We start from the raw sequence: 27,815 nt of genomic DNA, 5'->3' as shown, positions 1-27,815 counted from the left end.
CTTCTATTATATTGAGTTAATGTGATTTGCAATAATGGTATTGAGTCTCATACAATTTAAGAACAGCTTTTTTTTTCTTAATGTCTCTAAAGCAAAGATCCTAATGAAATCTTGGTTGAATGTATTTATATTCATAATTTTTAAGGAGAACCTTGTAGTATACTTTTATATGTTGATGAGTAATTTATAATGAATTGTGTAAGTAGTACATTATAAACAAAACTTTTATTATTTTAATTTATTGAATAGAAGTATATCTATGCTTTTAATGATATATGCATTACATTTGTTTATAAAGTTTTTTTAAGAGAACCATTGGCTTTTTAAAATGTTTCATGAATCCTATAGCATCTACTCTAGATGCTGCAAAAGGTTATACAAAATGGAGGGTATTTATAGACAGAAGAGGGTAGGATATGGTTATAAGCAAAAGAAAAGATTATTTTAGGCAAACCCACCTTCCTTTGGGGAGTGAGAGGGTTCTTATCATGCAGAATTTCCTTGAAGGAAATTAAAGGAAAGGTATAGGAACACCTTTACCAAAATAATCTCTATTTCCAAATGACAAAAGTCTTAAGGATGACCAAGATCTGATGAGAGTTCGTTAAATGCAATTGATGAGAATATCATTGTTCTGTGACATTTTAAGATAAAGTGAGGTGTTGTAACATTATACTAGGACATCTACGACTTTTAGAATTTCATATAATTCCTAGAACACTTAAATTGATCCCTGTACAAATACAACGTAAAGAAGACTTAGCTGTTCCTCATGTAATTTTACATATTGAATAAGCCTAATTACTTTAATATCTCTCTTCCTAAAGAGAAAATAAATCTTATAGGAAGTTCCAGGGGTTTGGAAATTCTCAGTTTTTTTTTTTTTCAAAGATTTATTTATTTATACAAGAACCGGGGTATAGGCCAGATGTACAGAAGGGGGAGAGGACTCACCAGAGACAGAGTGGGAAACAGAACAGGCAGACTGACTGAGGGGAGCAGCAGGCAAGACAGGAGAGGTCTGCCACACCATGTGGGTAGCTCCCTGGCCAGCCAGGATCGAACCTGCACTGTAGAGGCTGCAGACAGCTTCACAGCACTGTGCTCTACCGCCTGTGCCACCAGGGAGGCCCTGGAAATTCTCAATTTTAAGGTCAAAAAGACTTCATTAGAATTTGGACTTGGAAAGTTTGTCAAAAATTCAAAAGATTTTGGATACTGGACCCAAAGGATTCACAGATTTATTATTAAACAATGATTAATCATCCATGTAAACAAAGAATAATGAAAGATTTCAAAGACAAATCTAGATGCTTACTTGGACACAGACAAGCTTAACTTTTAAAATGACATGAAATTAAAGCACATGAAATTATTTTGATAATGTAATAACATCCTTGCTTTAAAGGTAGAGAAAAACCTTTCCTATCTTATCCAGAGCGGATAACAGATTGCCCATTTAACAGATGAAAGAAAATTGAGACCATTAGTTTTATATAAATATACTGTTGCTATTAATTTTATTCTTAAAAACCTATAGCAATTTTTTAAAATCTTTTCCAACTTTATGACACGTAAGATTTCTTTGCTGAGATTCTGCTTCTGCAAACCTCTTATAACTTCTCTTTCGTACTCACATTTTGTTCTCTAATTTAAATAACCAACCTCACTTTATAAAAAATTTCTTTCTTTCTCTTACTATTTCTAGTAGCTTTAATTACATACATTAATTAGAATTCTTAACCTTTACAGACCTCAATTCCTACTGGAAACTGAGAAGCAAATGATGGCATATTGTCTGATATGCCAGCATTCATTAGATTGGCAAATGTCACAAATATCTTTAGTTTCTTTGTAATAAGAAGCCAAAAGTAAATACACTTATGTTAAGTATTAAATGTTTTAGTATTTTATTTTAATTGAAAATGATTTAAGTGATTTAGATGTCCAGTGAATTTCCATTATTTAACTTGCCTTAGAAAATTCTGTATGGGTGTAAATTACAAAACAAACAGAAAAAAAAAAAAAAAAAAACCTTTGAAAACTAATTTCAAGACCATAAATTCAATTATCACCAAAGCATTTGCCTGAAAGTTTTTTTTCCATTTATATGTATTTAAATCTAGCTGGAAAATTATGCAATAGTAAAGATAACATGAGCTCATTTGATTAAAAAACTCAGGTAACATTAAATGGCTTGTCTTATCAGTTCTGAAACTGCCTATTTTGTTAAACCAACAGCCTTAACTTTTATTTACCAATAACTATTCTAACTTTTAAAAAGTACATTCAGCTCAGTTTTATGAAAAATTGATTTTTTTAAGGAAAATTTAATTTCTATTAAGTGTTTACATCTGGGCCAATTGAATTAAAAATTAAAGCTCTCTTAAAACTAACAGTTGGGGAGGACATTTAAAGAATTTTTATTAGCCCATTTTTCAGATAATTCCTTTTTTCTTCTGATGAAAAAAATTTCTCTATTTGGAATTTCAAAAATTGGCCTAGTTTCTAAGGAAGGTGGGGGCAGAAAATTTACATCACTAAAGCACTGAAAAAGTCTGTGGATTCATTCATGAAGGATGTTGAAATATTTTTCTTTACCTCTTATCTGGAACAGTGAGTATTTCTACACGAATTTCTGACTAGCCATGTATTGAAACTCCCCACCTGAGAGTTATTTTCATAGAGCAGCTTCAAAGAGCTGCTCCTGCCAGTTCTCCTGGACTTTGGCAAGGTTTTCTAAGAATTTTAATTTTATTTTTCCCTTGACTGTTTAAAGGGATTATTGATAGCAGTTTACTAGAGAATTCTTGAGTCCTGGGAGGGGCCATTTGGAAGTCTTTTTTTTTTTTTTTTAAAGATTTATTTATTTATGCATATACGAGCTGGGGTACAGGCCAGAGGCATGGGGGTTGAGAGAATTCACCAAAGACAGAGGGGGGAACAGAACAGGCAGACGGACCGAAGTACACTGCTGACAGGAGCAGCGGGCGAGACAGGAGAGGTCTGCTGCACCATGTGGGTTGCTCCCTCCCTGGCCAGCCAGGGATCCAACTCGTGCTGCAGAGGCTGTGAATTGCTTCATAGTGTGATACTTACCCCTTGCACTACCAGGGAGGCCTGAAAGTCTTCATTTTTACAATCATATAGTCTCTTCGAAATCGAAAATGTAAATACTCAGGAAAAAAGTACAGGGAACTTTGTAGGAGTCCTGTCAGTTCGATCCTGTTTTAGGTAATTTTTATGTCTTTAATTTTTCATTAGCTTTTTGCTGTGAATCTTTCAGTAATATGGGAACTCTTACTTTCAAAGTGCACTTCTTAGATAAAGCTTTTCCTAATGGAGTGTTCCCCATAATGGTCACTCTAATTTTATGTTATTTTCATCCAGATCTTGCCATTTTTCTAGATAACTGCTATTTCCTGGATTACAGTTCTTCAACATAGGAGTACTCAACTCCTTAGAGATACAGGATCCCATTAATGTTAGCTAACCTTGATTTTTATTAAAGCCAGACTAATTCCTAAACTTAATTCCTAAACTCCACCTCAACTCTTTGGTTTCCAAGATTTTCTTAGCAGTTACTTTTATCTTATGTGCATGTACCCCAACAATATCTGAAAAATGGAACTGTGAAACCCAGAAGTAACCAAGTAAGAAATGGGGATAGACTGAATCAAAGACTCCTGAAAATGGGGTTTGTAGACTGATTCCAAGCAAAGTGAGAACTGCCACGGCCACCAACAGTTCCTAACATGGAATCTGGGGAAGGACTCCAAATAGCAGAGAACTATAATTCTCTACAGTTCCCACACAGAAGCCAGAGTAAAGCTGCTGACTAAATCAGACCTAGTCCAATCTGGAATATTTACCTTTACCATAAATGTAGCCCAGACTATCTCTAACTTTGTCTGACTTCTGTTGGCTAACCTTGACTTCAGTCCAGTCCACCTTGAACTTAGTTTAACCCAGTTAGCTAGCCCTGTGTTAGTGGGCAAACTAAGGGGTGGGAGTTCTTAAACCTTGCATGTTCTAAATAGGTTCTGTATCTACCACATAAAGACAAAACATAGTGCATCAGACCTTCAATAAAAAAGAATTTTAATAGAATTAGTATGCAATAGAAGAGAAGAAAGGATAATAGTTTTCAAATGAAGCACCCAAAGTTACTCATCCCCTCATGGGTAAATGCCAGCTAATGGTTGGCCCAAAGTGGGGCTACTAAGGCCCAAAAGCTTAGCACATGTCCAAGACACTTTCTGGTGGGGAGCTATAGGAAAGAGGCAGAAGGCCCCAGACAAGTCTGGAAGGAAAGGAAGCACAATCAAAGTACAAGTCAAGATAAATGCTGCCATTGTCAGTTTCTCCTTGGGTCTCACCTATGTCTTTTCCAAGTGTCTCCTTCCATGTCCCCCATGTCCCTAGTGCAAGTCCAAGGCCTAGAAGCAATCATGGCTTCTTCACAATGTCCCTCTGCTCCCTGTCCCTCCTCCAAGTTTTTCTCTCAAGTCTCTCTACAAGTCTCCTTACCACTCAGCTCCACCCTTCCGTAGGTGGGGCAAGGAACTTGGAACCTCCCTTTTTATGGAAAAATACACTCTTAAACCTGGACCTCTCAGTTTAGTTTGGACCTAGTTGGGCTCAACCCAACCCGGTTGGTATCTCCAACAATTCCTAATGTGAATTAAACCAGCAGACTCTAGTAAATAGGACTGACCCAGAAACAGGAAAGGTACCAGACCTAAACCAAGGGCAAAGGCCATACTCACTCTAAGCCCAGGGCAAAAAAGCCTGTTAGATCAGGAGCTAGAGGCAAAGAGCTGAACTCAAATTGTGAGGAACTTACATGCTGTCCTCAGTTTGAGGGCACCATCCCTATGTTTCTCATGTAACTGAATGCCCTGGAAATTTGCTTTGGATTCTGTCTCTCTACCAAACTATTTAAAAACAAAACTCACAAATTTAGAGATCTAATTAGCTTTATTCAATGATTCATGAATTGGCAGCATCCCACTTAGATATTGCCAAAGTTTTAATATTTAGATTTATGTGTGTGTGTGTGTGTGTTTGTATGAGAGAGGGGGGGGGAGAGAGAGAGAGAGAGAAAGAGAGAGAGAGAGACTTTTAAATGCAGTCTCTTCACTAAATTATTTTTCTTTACTAAGACTGTTTTTCTTTGGTGCCATAGGTTTTTATTGGAAACAACCTCAGTTTAAACTTTACTTTTGAACACAACAAAGCAAGAATAGACAATTATAAACCGGAGACATACTGCAGTGGAGGAGAAGGGAGAGGGATCAAAGGGAGGGAGGGAAGAGCACAGCAGACTGTGGCGATGGTGCACGGGTGCCTTGGGGAAAGAAATTCTATGGGGACTCAACCTGAGGGGGTATTGGGAAGCAAACACTGTTTAAAAAAAAGAAAAAAAATTACTGACTTCCTTTGCAAAAAAAAAAAAAAGTTAAAAAATAAACTTTACTTTTGAAATTAGAGTCTTATAAAATGTTAAGTGAGCTTTAATTTTAATGTTTTAGTAATTAATGGTCAATGAACTATGCCTACATAAATTACAGCAAACCTGCCTACCCACAGAAAGATTTTCAGGTGTCACGCTAATTATTCCATGTGCTCTGTTGGAAAAAGAGGAAACTTAATCTAATAGTGATTTTCATATACCTCACATAAAGATAAGATGGTTTTAACATTGAAAAGAGATAAACTCTTCTAATTGGTTTGCATTAAAAATATAAAGGTATTACAATTGCTCTACAAAAGTGGAGAGCCTAAATATTGATGTTTTCAGACTGTAACACATGGAGGCAAATTCTATAGATTCTGCAATTGACATTCAAACTTTGTGGCCTAATAGAGTAGAACTTAATGAAATTCCAGTATTGCCATTGATTTGACTCTTACCTGAATTTTAGATTGCCCATAATATGGTATTCATCCAAAGTATAATATCTTTTGAATTCTCCGCAAATCTTGTTAAAACAGTAACTTCAAAGATAAACATAAGCAGTTTGCAGCAACATGGATGGAGCTGGAAGGGATCATGCTCAGCGAAATAAGCCAGAAAGAAAAAGAAAAATACCGGATGGTCTCACTCATAGTAGGAATCTAGAAAACCTGAATAAGGGACCAGGAAAAAAGAATAACTATAAGAAAGAAAAAAATCAAAATCAACAAACAACTATGAACCAGAGACACACGGGGGGGGGGGGCGGGAAAAGGAGGGATTGGGGTCAAAATCAGGGAGTTGCAATTATATGGGGAATATAAAAATAAAAACAACAACAACAAAAAAACCAGTAACTTCTAGTCTGTCTACCAAGGACATGATGATGGTGAGAAATACAATGTAGCATGAACACCACTCCAGCCTCCAATCTGTAGTCATTGCTTCAGTGGATAACTTTTCCAAAGTTTGTGGGATGGGAAAAAGCTTGAGAATCATTTTTGCATGAGACCATAGGTGACTCCTGGGGGAAAAAATCTTGGGCTATGTGATATGTGGAAACAGGATGTTAATTACTTTTTAATGAGATGCTTTATGCAATCCTGTTGTAGAAGGCATCTTAAAGCATCAGTGTCTGTGAAACTAGCCCCTGAGGCTGGGGTGAGGAGTGGATAGGGGAGTTGAGATTGGCTTCGCCCTTGAGGTCTCCTGTATGGCATCTAACAGTAGTGCATTCTTACTGTATTTGGATTCTACTGGTAGACTTTCATTGGATTTTTTGGGTTCCTTTTGTGTTTTAATAAATTTGATCAATGAAAAATACACATTTTACAAAATAGGTAAAATATATTTTGAAGCACATTAGACCAGTTTTATAAAAAATTCTTACCAAAAAGCTTTTTAAAATAAGATGGATAACAAATACTTATTTCTCTTTTACATGATTTCATTGTTACATTGAGAACTTTTATAGTGAGACGTGTCTTCCTGAACGAAGTGTTTTTTTTAATGTCTAAAGACAATTCTTTGATCGTAGAATGTACATGCTTTAGTTTTTTTGATCTATAAACTTTTGTTTTTAGAGCAGTTTTGAATTCACAGCAAAATGAATGGAAAGTGCAGTGATCCCAAATACTTCCATCGGCTACTCACTCTCCTGAACACAACATATAATTTTCAGAATTGTGTTAACTAATAAGTTGTGTGTGTCTAATAATATTTTGAGAAATAGTTTTCTTCACCCTCAAGAAATTTATTATGTTACTGTATTTTAAACTGTGATTGTTCTTTATTTTTATTTGCCATGAATTAATTCAGAAACAGGCATAACCTTTCTAAAGTTTTTATATCAAGAAGACAAATGATCTGATAAAATCAGGTCACATTTCATAGAATAGATGGGAAATGGATAAACTAATCAATTAATCCTTTTATTATAAAGGCATGTGCTTTGTGTAGGATAACAGTTTTTACAGTTTATGTGTTTAGTTATCCGGTGTTTTCAGTTTGGCCATTGAAAAACTGTTTTCACAGTGCCTTCTCTAACTGAAGTCTGCTGTCATCCACATCTGAAACTTGGTGGTGGAAGGATTTCTTTTATTTTAGAGATTCACTTTTATCTGAAAATTACATAGGCAGTGTCTTAATTTACAGTCCATTGTTCAAGTATACAAATTCAAACCTTGATAGTTAGCAGTATAATATTTCAACATTGGCATCCAGTGTTGTAGATTATAAGAAATGAAAGCAAGAGCTTGTGAAAATATAACTTTACATGTGAACTCCAAGAGTAATATAACCTCAAAGTTTTTTTTTTCTCTCCAGTGTATTGCTGAAAATAAGTTGCACATATTGTGAATGAGAATAGACACTGTAGAAATGTTTTTAAGACAGTTTTCCTTTGTGACTAGAATAACCTTAATACTGTTAAGGCATTGTGCTTATTGTGTCCTAGTTCCATACAAAGTAACAACCTTTTAATTTTATTGATACTGTTATAAATTCCATTTAATTTTAATTATATATAGCCAGAGGATAGCAAGTGTCCTACTTTTGTGTATAATGTTGCTTTATTTCTAGGGTTTACAGATTGGTACTAGAGAATTGGAAGAGATGGGGGCAAAATTTTGTGTTGGTCTCTTGCGTTTGAAAAGACTGACATCCCCACTAGAATATAATCTGCCTTCTAGCCTGCTTGACTTTGAAAATGATTTGATTGAATCGAGCTGCAAAGTAACTAGGTAAGATATTTCTTTTATTCTGTTACTACATTGTAGTATTCAATACTTTGGAGCAGAGGAACATCACCGAGACTTTAGCAGGAAAGAGTATTTTTAGAATTAATTTATCTGTTTACACATGTTTGTTCCATATTGTGATAATATTCTTCCTTTTTTAATGTTGGTATTTGGATGTGATTTTGATGAAATATTCTTATACTTTGAATGCTGTTTTTAGTGATTTTTTAATGACTTTTAATCCAAAAATAAGCAATGTGGGCAACAATACTTATATCAGAAAATACCTAGATTGAGAGGGTTTGGAGTCAGGTTTCTTACTTCAGAAAAAATTTTATTGGTGTCTACACATTGGGTGCTGTCCAGTACCCTTTTGATCACATATACAAGAAACAGTTAATTCAGAATTCCTTTGGGAATTTAGCTGCCTAATATTCTTCTAAATATCTTTTGCTCTTAAAATTCAGTATGAATAAAAGTTGATCAGTAACAGGCTCACAGATAATTCAGTGTCATGGTCCTTAATCATAATACCACAGCTTAGCATTTTGTAGTTTGATATATATGAATAAGAATACCTCCATTTTTTTAGAACCTTAATCATTTTTGTTGTTTATGTCATCGAATCTGTTAATTTATTGCATGCTCTACTATATATGTCAATTTAGCAGTTTTTTTGGGTTTTGGGGGGTTATATTTTCTTTCTTTTTTGCTAGGGAGTTTACATTTTCATTTCATATTTCATTCAGAGATCAGAACAGAATAGGTCAGATAGACTGTTTTAAATGTAGTAAAACATTAATTGGAACTTCTGTTCTTTATAAGGTGATAATTTAGACAGTGGTCACCTGAATTCATTATCCTTTAAAGTACTTGCTAAGCAGTAATGGAAATAAATATAAAGATTGCCAGTTGTTTTCACTGATATTTAGAAGTGTCCTGTTAATTCATCCATTTCCCGCCCATCTCCTCCCCACATCTTATTGAGGTAGAATTTACAAATGAGATTTTAAGACATTTAAAGCACACTTTGTGATAATTTGTTATATATTTATGTGTATATATCTACATTGTGAAGGTTTTTTCCTATTAACATAATCCATCTAATCCTCACATCCTTATTTTTTTGTGTGTGTATCTGAGTGTTTTTCTGCTCTTAGCAACTTTGAATTATATAATCCAGTGTTATTAACTGTAGTCACCATATAATACATTCCTTCCTCAGACCATCTTTACCTTATGTCTGATACTTTGTACCCTGGCACTCACCTTTCTACTCTCTGTTTCTATAAGTTTGAACTTATTTTATTTTTTTATTAAGATTTCACATGTAAGTGACATTATGTAATATTGCTGTTGTTTGGCTTATATTACTTAGATAATGTCCTCCAGGTTCACCAATGTTGTGGCATATATAAGGATTTCCTTTCTAAAGCCAAATAATATTACACTGTATATAGTCCTGCATCACTTAATGACATTTCTGTCAACAATAGACCACATATACGGCAGTGGTTACACCATATGCCTAGTGTGTAGCAGGCTATGCCATCCAGGTTTGCAATATTTTTCCCATTCCATAGGGTATCTTTTCATTGTGTTGATGGTTTCCTTTGCTGTGCCTTCTCAAGGCTCCATTCCAAGGTTTTATTAGTTATACTAGCGCTATTTAAGTCTTACATTAGCATTTCCCACTTCCCATCTTCAGTGATATTGTGCAAGTCATTGAGTTCTTGAAGGTTCTATGATGCTCTGTCTTCTGACTTAGTAATTGCAACTTATAAAATCTTTAGTTTTAGGCAGAAGTTTCGTCCTTAGTTTTCCAACCTTTCTAAAGTGTAGTTGCTAGATCTCATGAGTCTGATTTTAGCTCCCTGCTTGTTGCCTTCACTTGGAGTTCAGGAGAACTTCGGCTGATTTTTATGTTCCTGTTTTTCTTGTCTTCCAAGGAGATGTTTGTCTTGTTTCTCTATGCATGTGTGTCTTTCCTAATTTTCATTTTTTTTTTAATCTGTCATTGTTCTGTCTTTATGGCAGGGGTAATAAGGACCTCAAAGCATGTACTTTTCTAAAACAGGGAACGCCCAGAATAAGATTAAAAGGAATAATAGCTTTTTACAAAAACCTTTAAACCAATTGTTCTGCTTTTCATTCTACCCTGAAATCCATTCTTTATAGATAGACAATATCTTCAATTCCTGGAGTGGAAATTGGATTTTGCAATGGAAATGAGCATTCACCCTTCCCCCCACTGCTTCTTCTATGATAGCCACTTAGCAAAGTAAAGAAAATTGGAACTCAGTGCCCTCAGTTTCATCTATATGCTGCCACCTTCCAATATTGTGTTGTTATCTCTTCTTTACTATTAGCTCCACTCCAGTTTTCTTTTTCCTACAGATTTATCCTTAAAAAAAAAAGGTTATTCTTTTTCTGTCATCACGGGGGCTTTTGAGATCACTATGCTTACCAAAAGTTCTAGAACTTCCTTTTTAGTGAAGCCTGTAGTTGAAAATGAATTATGTTTTATATTCCCACAGCATTCATTGGAAATTACCACACATAAATCATTTTAATTGTACCCAGTTGTATTTGTTATATAATAAAAATTCCATCTGATACAACACTAAGTCTGCATTATGTCTTTTCTTAGAGGGTGTTTCCTTTAGGTCAAAGCTAGGACTCTTATAAAAATTTACAGCTATATAGTATTTTTGTGCTTAGCAAAAAGTGCTTTTATTATATCTGTCGCCTGAACTATTAAACAGCCTTCTCAGTAACCCTCATTTAAAGGATTTGAGAATGAGACAGATAACACATTTAGTAATTCTTCCCATCAGGATATTGCAGTGGTGGTTAAATTTCAGGATATTGGGCATATGGAAGAAGTATTTGAAGTTTGAGTATGTTGAAAACATCACAAGAAAGTGAGGTTGAAAAATACCAAACTCTGAACAGTGTTTTGCCATAATAAACAAACGAACAAACCATCCAACCAACCCACCCATGTTTAAATGAAGCCTGATTATTATCTTATACTCAAACGCTATTTGAACTTCTTTTTTTCATTGAAATGAAATGCACACATCACAAAATTAGGCTTTTTAAGATGAATAATTTAATGGTGTTTAGTACACTCACAATACTGTACAACCATCCTGTCTAGTTCCAAAACTTTTTTTACTCATTCCTGAAGAGGGCCCTCATATAAACTACGTAGTTATTCCCAGCCTCTGGCAACCACTAATCTGCTTTCTGCCCTTATGGATCTATCGAGTCTGCATATTTTAAATAAATGCAGTCATAGAATCTGTGACCTTTTGTGCCTGACTTCTTTCACTTAGCTTGTTTTCGAGGCTCATCTGTGTTGTAAAATGTATATCAGTATTCAGTTTCTTTTGGTGCATATAGCATGGACATTAGGAAATTTGATGATAAATTCTTCTTAATGCAACTAATAAAATAAATTAGGACTTAAGCTGGAGAAAGCTTTATGTTTATTGTTAGTTATCTTTGGTGTTAATATTTTTAGAAAATCTAGTTTGATGTGGTAAAGAAAGAGTGCATTTCTAATAAGGTTTAGAAAATGAGTACAGGTCAGTAGATCAGTTGACGCATACTATTTCTTGGTTAATGACTCTATGCTTGTTCCTAGCACTGTAGGAAAGACTTACTAGAAGTTGTTGGCAAAGTAGTACAAAGATAATGATTGCGATAGACCATTAACACTAGAAGGAAATAGAAGCTATTATTCTACTTTTCTATGTAAAGCTAGTGCTCATAAATATTTAGGAACTTTTTCTTCTGAGCGAATTAAATTAATATTGTTACAGAAAAAATTATTCATGACATTTGTTAAAGACTGGGGAGGCAGGTTTTATTCAGGAGGACCACTACACTGGGCTTTTGCAATAAAGGAGAGAGATTGGGCTCAAATCCAAATATAATGAGGAAAAGCAGGGAATTATAGTCAAGATGAATAGTGCAGCATTGGTGGATGGAGAGTTGCTTGGAGGAAATATGAGGGGTAAGGAAGATTCTGGCTAAACCAGCCTGACAGAATTTTGTTGAAAGCAGGTCAGGGTGATCAGGGATTTTTTATAAACTGACTCAGCAGGATTCTCACTAAAACTAAGAAGGATTTAGCAGGCAGAGCCACTGGATTAAAGAAGATCCCCAGGTCAGGACATAGTCAGAAAGAGAATCAGAAGAGCTCTACAAGTTTGGTCAAGGAGTCTCTGTCAGTATGGATCATTTGTGACCAAATGTGAACAATGATATCTAATTCCTAGCCATGTAGTAAAGCTTCTTGGTATTAACGTGCTTTTTTTTTTCGATGTATGGTTTACTATTTAATAAGGTTAATTTTTTAAAAAAGATCTTCCTTTTTAGTGGCTGTGATGCACACACTTGAAACTGGTTTGCATTTTTAAGAGTCATTTATTGCTGCTGTGTAGAAAATTCTTACTGTTATAATTGCTATTGGGGTATTTTATAGGCATATAAATCATGCCAGGTAATGGAAGATTATATCACAACTTCTTGTCTTCTGAAAATTATAGTTGCTTTTAACTAAAAGTGACCCATTTGTGTTTGTGCTTAGCAGATGAAATGCTTATACAGAGGAGATTGAAATCATCTAGGAAAATAAGTTTGATGCTGATATGAGTGAGCTCTTCAACTTCCAGGCCAGATTTGATTATAATGAAAGCCTTGAGACATCATGAGAGAAGGATATGGTCCTTATCATTGAGTCCAGATATGTATTGAGTTAGAGTTAGCTGTACAAGGAATTGGATGACTGTACATATTTATAGATATTTATGTGTTGTATTTTTGATAGCCTCCTGGAAATGTGAAATTATTTCTCTCACATAAATGTCTATGTGAGACTTCAAAATAAGAATATAGTATATCAGAATAAGGAAGAATACATTATTTCTTCAAAGAAGATTCAGTGGGTCTTCTGGCAGGCCGTAGAGTAGGGCAGATCTCCCTAATTTAGTGTGGGATGGAGCTGACTTGAGTTGGGTTTGCAAGATCCTTGCTCAGCCCCTATCCCCTTTCTAAGTGGTAGGCCTCCATTCAGAGGTCATATTTAAGTTGTGGGGCTTCTCTTCTTTGTGTACCATACGACTGCCAAAAATCCCATTGCTTATATTCTGTTTTATTTGTTTTGCTGCTTTCTGCTTTGCTTTTTAACCTCTTACACTGTAGTTTCAGAATTTGTCAGATGTCTCTAGGGGAAAACTGTTGGGGTCACATCTCTGCAACTCCCTTCTTTCAGGAAACTTGGCAGCTCTGAACTCCATTTTTGCCTCCAGTCCTTTGAAATTGCTGAAAGCTCTGATGACTTCTCTGCCTCTTAGCAGCTGCCCTTGCTTGGCCTTGGTTTCCTCTGGATTTTGCCCCATGCACCTTTTCTCTTGGTTGATTTTACTGTGTATCCTTTCACTGTAATAAGTCATACCTGTGAATACAACTGTATGTTGAATCCTGAAATTCTTCCTAGCCAGTCACTGTAGTGGGTGGTCATGGGACCCCCGACACACATGCCCATTATGAATTGCTGTTAAGTTTAATTATCTCAGAGATTCTTTTCTTTACTGAGAAGGATGGTATTTTAATTCCCTCATGTATGTATGTAACCAAGACACAGATGAATTTACTCAATGTCTTAGTTTTCAACAGAACCAGGTATCAGGATCAGGTCTAACAAAATTTTCCCTGTTTCTTCATTATATATTGTATTCTCCAAATGAATAAGCAGAATTATTAAAATGCACTGTTTTCATTTTTGACACTGTTTTATTTGGGAATTTAGCCATTTAACTTTCATTATAAATAAGGAAGGTTTTTATTACAACAATAGCAAATTAAGTTGCAGTTATTAGTTAATTCCAGTCACTTTTTCCTAAAGACATCTACTTAACTTTTTTCAAAACTATCAGTGAACTAACAACTTTGTTTCTTTTTTTAAATAGATACATTTTTGTATAGGTATTCCATATATGAGTTCTGTGCATGTGTGTGTGTGTGTGTGTGTGTGTGTGTGTGTGTGTGTGTTGTGCAAGCACTGTGCTTGCTTAAAGAATAACAAAACTTTTTTGTATTTTCTATAAATAATTTTGTTTACTTTGTGATATTTAGTAGATGCTTTATCTCTTACAAGATAGGAATCAAATTAAGTAAAGTATCCTCTTATATCTGCTCAGATAAAGATTTTCTTTCACCTTAGAACTTACAAAAGACACAATCAGCAAGTCACAAATTGCTGATAATCTGGAAATATTTTTCTTTTTGTGCATCAGTTCCAGAAATTCTTGCCCATTATAGCTTTATTTTGCTGTCTTAAAACATGTAAATTAGTGTCCAAATTGTAGAAGAGTGGAAGGTTAGAGGTAAGGCAGCATATTTGGTTCCACTGTTTGGGGCAGCCCATTGTCTGAGCTCTTCAGTAAATGAGAAAGATTGATTTACTGTTTTCTTTAATAAGGGAAGTTTTATTAATATCTAATAACATTTTATGTTTGTATAGCTTAATAGTTTATAAATAGCATTTATATTTACTACCTGATTTGATCCAACTTTGTGATGTACTGGGGTTGATATTGTTATCTCTGCTTTACATTTGGGAAAACTGGAACTCAGAGAGAGTGACTTGCTTAAGACCACACAACCCAGAATCACAAACCCAGAATTTCTGACTCTATACAGTGTTTTCCTTCTTTCATGCTTACATAGGGAACAGAGCTGGAGATTTACATTCTGGTATCTCAGATGTCAAATCATCTCTTTTGGCAGTAGGTGGTATACATTTTTTGAGAGAGAGAGATGGGGAATTTTTTAGGCTTAGTTTTATGTAAGGGCCTAATAGTTCAACGTGTGCATAGCCAGAAAAATTTCTGAGTCTGAATGTAAAGATTTTTCTGTTCTTATTAGAAATCAGTTAGAATCATAAACCTTTCCTGCATCATAGTGACACCATACAGGAGAGGATTTCCATGCATGCATATTATGAGAAGACACTTTGGGCAAAGATTTTGACATTTTTCTTGAAGTGACAGGCAGAGGATTTGCTTTTGGACTAAAATGCTCTTTAAGATGAAATGTTTCTTGGGCCTCCCTGGTGGTGCAGCAGTTGAGCGCTGGGTTGCGAGGCTGCCCGCAGCCTCTGCAGCGCCGGTTTGATCCCGGCTGCCGGGTGAGGGTCCCACATGGCGCGCAGACCTCTCCTGCTGTCCGCTGCTCCCTCAGCAGTGTATTTCGTCATTCTGCCTGCTCTGCTCCCCGCTCTGGCTCTGGTGAATTCTCTCACCCTCCCGCACTTCTGACTGTACCCAGTGCTTGTATAAATAAATAAATAAATCTTAAAAAAAAAAAAAAAAGATGAAATGTTTCTTGTTGAACTGCTTTTTACTTAGTCACCTTTATCCTAAGAATTAAAATCTAAACTAGAAAGGCATTAAGGCAGATGTGTTTAGGATAGCCATTGGAGAATGAAGCAAAGGTAGGGCAAAAGAGTAAACTTACTTGAATGAAATGAGGGGAACAAGGAATTATTGGTGGAAAAACAAAGTAATGGTGATGCTAAATAATTTAACAATTAGGCTTTTTTTGTAATAGAAATAATATTTGAATTCCTATATATTGATGTATAAGGATTAATTATAGCTGCATGGCAAATTACCTTAAAGTCTTTTACTTCAGTGAAGTTTATTGTGAGATTATATGAATGTACTTTCTAAGATGTAAAATGTTAAAAACATATGTTGGAATTATTATTATAAGTAAAACTGATTGCCCTCATTGGGTAGTGCCTTAAGATATTTACTGAAGTAATCAATAGGATGGGGATATTAAAAAAAATTGATGCTCTTGTCAACCTCGTGGCTTCTCATAGAGTCAGCAAACTAATTGAAGGCTTGTAATGTGTCAGGTACTTGGGAACTGACAGGAGGTACTAAAGATGAGTGAGTCTAATGGTTTCAACTATACACAAGAAGAGATCAGATAGAATGTTTGTGCAAAGTAGTGAGAGAACATAGGGAAAGGGCACTTATCCCAATATGGACTTTAAAGAGGAATATTTGAAGGTGAGCCTGAACTGTGGTTTGAAAGAAATGTGAGTCATTAGGAGAAAAAAGATGGATACATCCTCTAAATAGAGGAAACAATGTTGGTGAGGACTTGTGAAGTGTGAGCAAAGAAGTGGTCCAGAGGTGACTGGCAGGACTCACTTGCTGAGAATTTTGACTTCATGACACCCTGAGTGAATTGTTGAGAATGCCACAGGAAGACCTGACTTCGGAGGCAAAACGACAAGTTCAGCTGAGCTCATGCTACATTTCAGGTACATGTCAGCTAGCTGTGTGCAGATAGCAAATCCATTGACATGCAGGAGAAGTTCATGGGAGAAGTTGGGGCTAGAAGTTTTGAATTTCGAAATGATGAGAATACAAATTAAAAGCCATCGTTCAAAGAGAGCATGTAAACAAGAGCTGTTGGCCAAGAGAGCATTTTCATAAACACCTATTTTTATTTTTTTTTAAAGATTTATTTATTTATATAGGAACTGGGTACAGGCCAGATGCATGGGAGGGTGAGAGGATTCACCAGAGACAGAGTGGGGAACAGAACAGGCAGACTAATGAAATGCACTGCTGAGGGGAGCAACGGGCGAGACAGGAGAGGTCTGCTGCGCCATGTGGGACCCTTGCCAGATGGCCGGGATCGAGCTGGCGCTGCAGAGACTGCAGACAGCTTCACAGCGCAGCGCTCAACTGCCTGTGCCACCAGGGGAGGCCCAAACACCTATTTTTTGAGACACTCAAGATCTATACTCAGGAAGGACAGAGAAAAATGAAGCCAACCAGAAAAATGGAGTCTCAGAATTGCCACCACCGTTTAGTGCAGCAGAGAGAGGTAGAAAAAAAGGATGGGAGAATGGAAAGTAGAATAGCAGAAGGCTTCTTTCTGTGGAGTGATGGGGTTAAGAATTTTCCTTCTTTCCTTTTGTCTATCTCAGTATTCCCCTAAATGTGGATCCACTGACATCTCCCCTTGTTTCCTTCTCTGCCCACCTCCCACTTCACCCTCCATAGCCTCCTCAATCCTCACTTCCTCATCCTTTGTGCACTCTGAGCTAGCACTGGTGGCCCCTGTAGTGTAGATCTTGATTAAGTTGGGCCTAGAACATAGTTTTCTTAGATCTTCAGAATTAAGAGACATTGTGGATTACAGGAATGAAATAAGGGTATGAAAATGGTTCATTCCTGGTTTTCAGTATGGATAATGCCAGGACAGGAGTGGAGTTCTTATCACAGTCATCATAGGAATGAACCAAGATCAGAAACTGACAGGATCAAGTCATTTGCTGTATCCAGGAAAAACTTTTGGATTCAGAGTCATGGACATTCCTCATTATAGGTTCCCCCCACCCACCTTTCATTTCCAGAATTCGACTTCCTGGTTGTGGTCTATCTTAAAGTACATATGAGCATCTGATACCAGCATTGCTCAGTCTCCCTGCTGTCTATAAGCTTTTTTGGCTTGATCCTAGACATCTTTGTTGCTCCTCAATCATACTTCCCTCTTTTTGTTTTCCTTTTGTTTTACAGCTTAAAACTCTAGGTATTTTCCTTTAAACCTTTCCTTGGTTCAAATTAATTAATTTCTAGTAATCAGCTTTCCATGTAGATCTAGATTCTTGCTCTGAGTCCAGTGTAGTGATTGAACTCCCTGCAACCAATTTGACTTATGCCAGTCTGTTTTTATTGGTCTACATAGATGTTGTGCTCTTACTACTTATTAGAGGAGGCTAACCCTGTGATGCTGCTGGGTATCTACCAACACTGGCCACTGCTTCCTCACTGTAGAGCCAATCTCCCCAGTCCAGATTGGTTTCCAGGCCCCTGGACAGTGCATGACTTTTGAGCTAGCTCTGTCCTCCTTTGCATTTTATGATTTATTCTTCTTCTTATGACAGTCTCTAGGAGGAAATACATAGCAAGAGAAGACTTGTCTTTCCTTTTTTCTCCCGTTACTTTTTTCTTTAGTCTGCCATTGCTTCTGCTAGTCTTCTATCTATCTTATGAATCACTGGGACCAACCCTGAGAATTTGAAACATCAAGATCAATAAGGAGGTCTGAATTATTATTTTAAAAAGAGAATAATAGTCATTTTTATAAAAGCAAATAATCTTTTCTTTTAATCTTTTTACAAAAGACCCAACAGATTCAATGATAAATATTTTTGTTGCACGGTGGAATGCTGTGAAAGTTTTCTTATGAGTGTTAGAAATGTTGTGAAGTCTCACACATTCCTCCAAGCTGCTCAGCTTGATCTCTCAAGACTAGTCTATCATAGTACAAGCTCTGAACTTTTAGTCGGAATTTTGCTATATAAGATCCAGGTAGGTTGCACTATATTTTTTATTCTTTTAGTGAGCAAAATTAAAACAGTTCTAGAAAAAAAGATACTCTTACCAGATGAGTTTTACTTTCTCAGAACATTAGAACCATGGAATTCACTAACTTGCCTTTCCCACCTTCCAGATATTTCAACTGAATTAGTGTTTAGCAGCAGGAGTTCTTTTATTTTAGGTGTCTAATGACATTCCCTTGTTGGGTCATTTTAATAGATTGTTGATTCCTACCCATTGTCTGATTTTATAGTTTTAATTACATTAGCTATGGGAAAAACCCTTTTAGAAGCAGTTAGGTTATAAACAAATATGTATCTATATGTAGTAAGGTAGTTCTGGTAAAAGAAATGTATATAGTGAAATGTTTTCATAGTGTTTCTGTGACATGGTGTGTGTGTGGTTGTGTGTGTGTAAAATCTTCCAAATGGGGAAAACTCAGAATATTGTATTGTTTTCTGAAGAGGAAAGGGTCTGTGCAGACCCCAGTGGAAAGGTTCTCTTCATCTCAAACAGCCTACCTAATCAAATATTTAGAAGCACTTAGTGCTTTTAGGCAAATAGCTTATTCTCTGTCCCAAGGGAAAGCAGTTAATCTGGGTGTGGAGTGTTCACTTGTTTTCATTTTTATTGACTGATAGAAACTGAGGATGGGTATAGGAGCTGTTCCTATGGCAATAATCATTTTATAGACTTAGAATAAGTGATTTCAGTGCATTACTGAGGAACCAAGTGAACAGTCAGTTTCTTCTAAAGCCTGTTGAAGTTATGTTACTTGATTTATATGATTAAAATAGGACTTTAAAAATGAATCTTTTTTAAAATACATTTTAATGAGGGTACATTGATTAATAATTTTATGTAAGTTTCAGGTATACCATAATGCAATTCAACATCTGTATATACTACATCATGATCACTACCAAAGTCTAGTTTATATCATCAAAAATAAATCTTAATAGCCTGCAAATTAATCCTTCAAAGAAGTTATTGAATAAGCAAGTTCATTGTTTTTTTGTGATTGTATGATGTATACTGACACTCTTATAATTAAAAATTAGCATTTTATTTTACTTCTTACACATGCAAGGAGGTTTCAACTATTAAACATCTCTTGTTCATTTGGATAACATTTTTAAAGTTAAAACAGGCTATGTTATATTATGCTTGCATCCAACTTAATTCAGGATGGCAAAATCTTTTATTAGAACCTTAAAATCTAATTGTGTTTTGTATGTTCTGTATGCTTTGGCTACAGCCCTACCACTTATGTTCTGGATGAAGATGAACCTCGATTCCTTGAAGAAGTTGATTACAGTGCAGAAAGTAATGATGAGTTAGATATTGAATTGCCTGAAAATGCAGGAGACTATGAACCTTCTGCTCAAGAAGAAGTACTTTCTGATTCTGAATTTTCAAGAACATATTTACCTTGAGCCCTCTGCCATCTCTTGTTAACTACAAAGAAGAAATGAAATATCTTGGTTTTATTACACAGGAAGATTGAAAGAAATGAGTTTATAGAGAACTGACTCAGAAAAACAAAAAGTAACTTGGGCCTGTTTGGTTTCAAGTCAATAAATATATTATTAATTCATGATAAAATTGGCACTTGTTTTATTTTAGATATTCAGTGCACTTTATATGGCATTGAATTATCAAATATTGGATATACTTAAAAAAAAAAAAAAAACCCTGAGTATCATTGCATGAATTTTTATCTCCTTAGGGTTATACCCTACATCAAATGGATAATCTTGAAGTGTGTGAGACTATAAACCTAAATTCTAGATTTGTTGAAAATTCTGAGTTGTTAAAAAGTAATATATATGTACATGGATTTCTATAGATGTGTCTGTGTAGGGGTGGGTAGATATTGAATATAAGACTGTTCCTCAGAATCATGTCAATTGTTGAGTTGTGGCTGAAATAATACAGAGTTTGCCTTGAAACCATTACATTCTATATTTACCAAATTAAACAAATAAAAGCTATATATTAAATATTGCATTTATTTCGTTATCCTTTTTAACCAGCTCAGATTATTTGGTTTAGAGAATCTTTGTGAGAACATAATAAAAATCCATTATCTTGAACACATTGATAACATTTTGGGAAAAAATATAGCGCTTGATTGACCAGTATTAAGTTTTTTTATGGTGTAGGTTTACCTCAGCCTACCATTAAAGATCTATTTGAATAGCTCTTTTTCTAGACGTGTTTCTCATGGAGTACCGATCTTGTATCACTGCAGTGAGTGTAAGAAGTTTTACAATGCACTGAGGGATGTATTCTAATGTTAAATATGTATTTGTATATTATGTTTTATTTAGCATTTCCTGAACAGTGCTATGTTATTAGACTACTGAATGAAATCATGTAGAACATGCTGATGCCGTATCCAAGTCCTAAGATGACTGCAGTAAATTGAAGCATGTTCTTGTTGTGACATCTTCCTGAGTTTAAGCTTTCCTGCTACAGGATGGGCTTTGTCTTCAAGTAGTACAGAATGAATCTAATGAGCTTGGTTACGTGCTTTAACAACTTAGTTTCTGTTTTACAAAACAAATCCAAAAAGAGTCCTCATAAACAGATTCTTACCAGGACTCAGGTACTTAGATTTTGGCACATTCTTTTTCATGTGTTCCTGATTAGAATATTCTGTGTTTTTTAAACCTGTAATAATTGAAAGGAAATGATAAAATAAATGAAAAGAAATGTATTTAAGTTTTTTGCATTTTCCAAATCAATAATTTTTGTTGTATTATTTGAAGCATTTCATCTATTGTAGCTGCTTTTTGGTGTCAGAAGAACTACATACCTGAGATAGCCTAATACTTATTAAATTTAGGAAATAAAGATTAAATAAATTGTAAAATTGAGCTAGTCCTAAATGTGTAGTGATCTAATTTACAAAAGATTGGATACATTAGCAGTATATTTAATAATTTATAATTATAAAATTATAATATTTTTACACATAAATAATTCCATATTTAGTTTTTTTCCCAGAGAGTAGATTATGGAGGCAGCATGTCCTTATATGAATTTTTCTTGGTTCTCATAAAATTAGAAGTTAAAGTGACTATAATTAAGAACCCTGCTCCTCCCCGCCCACAGAGGCGGCACTCTCCGACCGCAGAGAGGAGGAAACAACAAACCAAAACTGCCAACAAGAACAAACACGCAGCAAGCGGGACTGGGGAGTGGAAAGGAACTATTGCAGCCACCACACCCGTGAACGGGAGCTGAGGCGAACCCTGCAGGATCCGCCGCGGCGGTGAGCGAACGGCTCGGGCGCCATTAGAGAAGAACAAAGACCCGGGAGACGCGCACACAGCCCGGGCTGCCGGTAGCTGCGCGGGAACGCGGCGCGCCTGGCGCGCTTGAAAGCAAGTGCAGACCGGATCGCGGCTGCCCAGGTCCCCGCGCCTGCGACCTAGGCTGCGGGGAGACGACTAGGCTTGCGGGGAGACGCACGGAGGTCCTCACTGAGGTGAAGGTCCCTCCCTGAGTAAGCAGGAACCAGGCGCCCAGGCACTGGGAGCGGGTGCAAAGGCGCCATTCCCGCGCCACTGAACTGGGCTACAGCCCGCGTCCTGGAACGGAAGGCTTTGAACTGGAGACCGGGGCACGAAAATTCGGGGCGTGGTTTCTCCACGACGGTGGGCACAAGCAGAACACAGCACCCCAAAGCTGTTGAGGTGTACCCTACCATTCCCGCTCTGTTCTCTGTCCCACGGGGTGGGGGGAGGCGAAAAACAGCCCCCCAAGGACAATAGGAGAGATCTCTGGCGCCACCTAGCGACCAGGAAAAAAAAAAGTCACTAACACCCTATAAAACAGGACATTTTAAGTCCGCTTGAAAAGGGCAGAAGGTTTCTGGAGGACCCAGTGGCCAGCCGGGAAGTTATTCCACGCCAGGCCCCTTCCGACCAGCAGTCTGAGCCCACAGAGGAGCAGGCACCCACGTCCGGGGGCAGACCGGGTGCGCAGAAGAGTGTGCCTGAAACCGGAGGCGCAGGGACTGCATCCCGCTTCGCCATTTTGAGAACAGGATTCTTCAGTAAAAACTGCCTAAAAACCAGCAGAAGCCCCCAGAAGACAGAGATGGCTCCTGGAAGAGCCAGAGGGGAGCGGAGAAGTTCCCAAGATGTCAGTCAGTCGAGCAACACAGTGTCCCAACGCATACGACAAATTAGAAAACAGACAGTAGGGAGTAGAAGAACCACACGCAACCTAAAAACTCCTCAAGAAAGAAGCACACCACAAAAGAAAACCACTCCAGATTGCAACGACAGCAACTTGGAAAGAAACTTCTGAGCCTTCCAGAAAGAGAATTTAAATTGCCATGATTAAAAAGTGATAGATCAGAAGAAGGAAATTGAGTCCCTAAAGAGGGAAGTAAGAGAAATGCAGGAGATCAAAGAATTAATGAGGAACTAAAGAACTCTGGGAAAAGCAATGAAAGCAGAATAGATGAAATGGAAGAACGAATAAGTAATCTTGAAGACACAGAAATAAAAAGAACCAAAACAGAAAAGGAAAGAGAAGTACGAAGGAAAAGAATGAGAAAGACTTCGGGAACTATCTGACTCCATGAGGAAAGGAAATATAAGAGTTATAGGATTCCAGAAGGAGAGGAGAGAGATGTAGGAACAGAGAAATATTCATGGATATAATTGAAGAGAACTTCCCAAATGAGAAGAAGGAGCTGAAAATTGATATACAAGAAGCAAGAAGAACACCAAACTTCCACGACGAAAGGAAAAACACAGCAAGACACATAATAGTAAGCTCCCAAGAATCAGGACAAGGAAAAAATAATGAAGCTGACAAGAGGGAAGAAACAGATAACATTCAAAGAAAACCAATCAGGCTGACATCAGACTTCTCTGAAGAAACACTACGGGCAAGGAGAGAGTGGAGGACATAGTCAACAGACTCCAAGAAACAGATGCCAACCAAGATACTCTATCCGCAAGCTCTCTTTCCTCCATGAAGAAAGAATATGGACCTTCCCAGACAAGAGAAACTCCGGAATTTCATTGCGACTAACCCCCACTCCAAAAATACTACAAGGAATCCTAAAGCCAGAACCTCAGAGGGACGAATAACAACGAAAGAAGACCAAAAAAAAAAAAAGTTATTAAAAGAATAAATAAATAAAATCAAAGGAAAGACAAACATAATGGCAAATACAGATGCTAACATATCAATATTAACTCTAAATGTAAATGGACTAAACTCTTCAATAAAAAGACACAGAGTTGCAGCCTGGATTAAAAACAAACCCAACCTTTTGCTGTCTCCAGGAAACACATTTAGCTACAAAAGATAAAAATAGGCTCAAAGTCAAAGGATGGGAAACAATCCTACAAGCAAATGGGCCAAAAAAGAAAGCAGGAACAGCTATACTATATCAGATAAAACAGACTTCAAACTCAAAAAAATAAAAAGAGACCCCAATGGTCACTACATTATGATTGGGGACAATACTTCAAGAAGAAATAACACTCATTAACATTACTCACCAAACGAAAGAGCACCAAAATTATCAGACAACTGTTGTCCTCTCTGAAAACAGACATCAGAGAAACACATATGTAGTGGGAGACTTCAACACACCACTATCAACAATGGATAGATCAACAAGACAAAAAATAAGTAAAGAAACTAAAGCTCTAAATAAGGACCTAGAGCATTTGGGCTTAACAGACATCTATAGAACACTAAACCCAAAAAAAACGGAGTACACATTTTTCTCAAGCGCACACGGATCATTCTCCAGGATCGATCACATACTGGGGCACAGACAAACATCAACAGATACACCAAGATTGAAATCATACCAACCATCTTTTCTGACCACGAAGGCATCAAACTAGAAATAAATCATAAAAAGAAGGCAAGGAACTATCCTACCTCATGGAGATTAAAAGCCACACTACTGGAAGACCACTGGACTAACGAGGAGATCAAAGAAGAAATAAAAAAATTCTTTGAATTGAATGACAAGGAGGACACCAATATCCTAAATGTATGGGATGCAGCAAAAGCAGTAATAGAGGAAAATATATAGCAATAGAAGCTCACATCAAAAAACAAGAAAGAACTCAAAGAAACAACCTAATCTCGAAGCTCAAAGATCTAGAAAAGAACAACAAAAAAACCCCAGAACCAGTAGAAGAAAAGAATAATAAAACCAAAGCAGAAATAAATGAAATTGAAACTAAAAAAACAATCCAAAAGATCAATGAAACCAAGAGCTGGTTCTTTGAAAAATAAATTAAATAGACAAACCCCTAGCCAGGCTCACAAGGAAAAAAGGGAGAAAGCACAAATACACAGAATCATAAATGAAAGAGGAGAAATCACAACGACACAGCAGAAATCAAAAGAATAATCAGTAACTACTATGAACAGTTATATGGAAACAAGTTCAACAATCTAGAGGAGATGGACAAATTCTACAACTCTACAATCACCCAAAGCTAGATAAAGAAGAAATAGAACACCTAAACAGACCAATTACAAGGAGCGAAATTGAAATGGTAATTAAAAACCTCCCCAAAAACAAAAGCCCAGGACCTGATGGATTTACAAATGAATTCTACCAAACATTCAGAGACAAATTAGTGCCTATCCTTCACAAACTCTTCCAAAAAATTGAGAAGGAGGGACAATACAAACACGTTCTATGAAGCCAATATTACACTAATACCAAAACCGAATAAGGACAACACAAAAAAGGAAAACTATAGGCCAATCTCCCTAATGAACACTGATGCAAAAATCCTCAATAAAATTTTAGCTATCAGAATCCAAGAATGTATCCATAAGATAATTCACCACGACCAAGTTGGATTCATTCCAGGGCACAAGGATGGTTTAACATCCGAAAATCAATCAACGTTATCCAACCATCAAAAAAGAAATATAAAAACCATATGATAATATCAATAGATGCTGAGAAAGCTTTCGACAAAGTGCAACACCCATTCATGATAAAAGCCCTTGAAATTCTTGGATACAAGGAACATACCTCAACATCATAAAGGCCATCTATGACAAGCAACAGCCAGTATCATTCTCAATGGTGAAAAGCTGAAAGCAATTCCATTAAGATCTGGAACAAGACAAGGATGTCCACTCTCACCACTGCTTTTTCATATAATACTGGAAGTCCTAGCCAGAGCAATAAGACAAGGAAAGACATCCATGGAATCCAAATAGGAAAAGAAGAAGTCAAACTATCACTATTTGCAGATGATATGATAATATACATAGAGAACCCCAAAATCTCCACAGAAAAACTAATTCAAACTCATCAATCAATTCAGTAAAGTGGCAGGATACAAAATCAACACGCAAAAGTCAGTAGCCTTCCTATACACAAACAATAAATCTGAAGAAGAAGAAATCAAAAAAACCACCCCTTTTATTATCGAAACAAAAAAAAATCAAAATATTTGGGAATAAATCTAACAAAAGAGGTAAGGACCTATACAAAGAAAACTATAAACACTGTTAAAAGAAATAGAAGAAGACACAAAGAAATGGAAAGACATCCCCTGCTCATGGATTGGAAGAATAAACATTATTAAAATGGCCATCCTACCAAAAGCAATATACAGATTCAATGCTATTCCAATCAAAATCTCAATGGCATTCTTCAAAGAAATAGAACAATTATTGATGAATTCATATGGAATCACCAAAAACCCCGGAATAGCCAAAGCTCTACTGAAAAAAAGAAGGAAATGGAGGCATCACACTCCCAGACTTCAAACTATACTACAAAGCCATAATCATCAAAACTGCATGGTATTGGAACAAGAACAGACATACAGACCAATGGAATCGAATAGAAAATCCAGAAATAAAACCACAGATTTATGGTCAACTAATCTTTGACAAAGAGCAAAGACTATGCATTGGAGCAAAGAAAGTTTGTTCAATAAATGGTGCTGGAAAACTGGGTCGCTACATGCAAAAGAATGAAGCTTGACCACTACCTCACACCATACACAAAAATCAACTCAAAATGGATTAAAGAACTAGACATAAGACCTGAAACCATAAAATACATAGAAGGAAAGAAATATAGGCGAACCTACGGGATTTGCACATCAAAGACATCTTTACAGACACATCACCCAAAGCAGTGATAGTGAAAGAGAAAGATAAACAGCTGGGACTACATCAAATTAAAGAGCTTCTGCACAGCAAAAGAGACAATAACAAAACAAAGAGAAACCCACCAACTGGGAGACATTTTTGCACCCAACACTAATGATAAAGGACTGATCACAAAAATCTGCAAAGAGCTGATGAGACTCAGCAACAACAAGAAATAATCCAGTCAAAAAATGGGCAGAAGAGCTAAAAGAAACTTCTCTGAAGAGGAAATGCAAATGGCCAACAGACATATGGAAAAATGTTCAACATCACTTGTAATCAGGGAAATGCAATCAAAACTACCATGAGATACCATCTCACACCAGTGAGAATGGCACATATTAAAAAAAAACTAGCAACAACAAATGTTGGCGAGGATGTGGAGAAAAAGGAACTCTTGTGCACTGTTGGTGGGAGTGCAAACTGGTCCAACCACTATGGAGAGCTGTGTGGAGATTTCTGGACCTACTAAACATAGAGCTTCCATATGATCCAGCAATTCCACTCCTAGGTATTTACCCAAAGACACCAGAACATCAATTCCAAAGAGCACCTGCACTCCTATGTTTATAGCAGCACTGTTTACAATAGCTAAGCTTTGGAAAACCCAAATGCCCAAAAATAGATGACTGGATCAAGAAGATGTGGTACATATATACCATGGAATATTACTCAGCATTCAAAAAAGATAAACACATGCAATTTGCAGCAACATGGATGGCACTGGAAGGGATCATGCTCAGCGAAATAAGCAAAAAGAAAAAGAAAAATACCGGATGGTCTCACTCATAGCAGGAATCTAGAACTTAAATAAGGACCAGGAAAATGAATATAAGAAAGTGAAAATCAAAATCAACAAAAAACTTATGAACCAGAGACACTTTTTGGGGGGTGGGGGGCGGGAGGGGGAGGATTGGGTCAGAATGGGGCGTTTGCAATTGTAGGGGGAATAAAAATAAATTTTAATAAAAAAAAAAAAAAAAAAAAAAAAAAAAAAATAAAAAAAAAAAAAAAAAA

The 27,815-nt window shown here is 36.4% G+C and overlaps 1 protein-coding gene across 1 annotated transcript; it reads left to right on the top strand.

Annotated features, from left to right (window-relative positions):
* Positions 1-8,042: 8,042 nt before the first annotated feature.
* Positions 8,043-20,100, top strand: LOC119232289 (cytosolic carboxypeptidase 1-like). Its single transcript, XM_037494270.2, has 2 exons — positions 8,043-8,199; positions 19,876-20,100. The coding sequence occupies exons 1-2, from the start codon at positions 8,072-8,074 to the stop codon at positions 20,051-20,053; spliced, it is 306 nt and encodes a 101-aa protein (XP_037350167.1). The 5' UTR covers positions 8,043-8,071; the 3' UTR covers positions 20,054-20,100.
* The last annotated feature ends 7,715 nt before the right edge of the window (positions 20,101-27,815 follow it).

This window comes from Talpa occidentalis, unplaced genomic scaffold (assembly GCF_014898055.3).
Source record: "Talpa occidentalis isolate TD23 unplaced genomic scaffold, MPIMG_talOcc4v2.1 talOcc4.7, whole genome shotgun sequence".
Taxonomy (NCBI): domain Eukaryota; kingdom Metazoa; phylum Chordata; class Mammalia; order Eulipotyphla; family Talpidae; genus Talpa; species Talpa occidentalis.
Note: the sequence above shows the minus strand (reverse complement) of the source record. Positions and strands in the feature narration are given on the sequence as shown.

Bases quoted from the DNA above. Each gene is read 5' to 3' on its own strand.
- LOC119232289 (XM_037494270.2), top strand. From the start codon at position 8,072: ATGGGGGCAAAATTTTGTGTTGGTCTCTTGCGTTTGAAAAGACTGACA. The intron at 8,200-19,875 runs GTAAGATATTTC...CTTTGGCTACAG, and splicing joins TCGAGCTGCAAAGTAACTAG to CCCTACCACTTATGTTCTGG.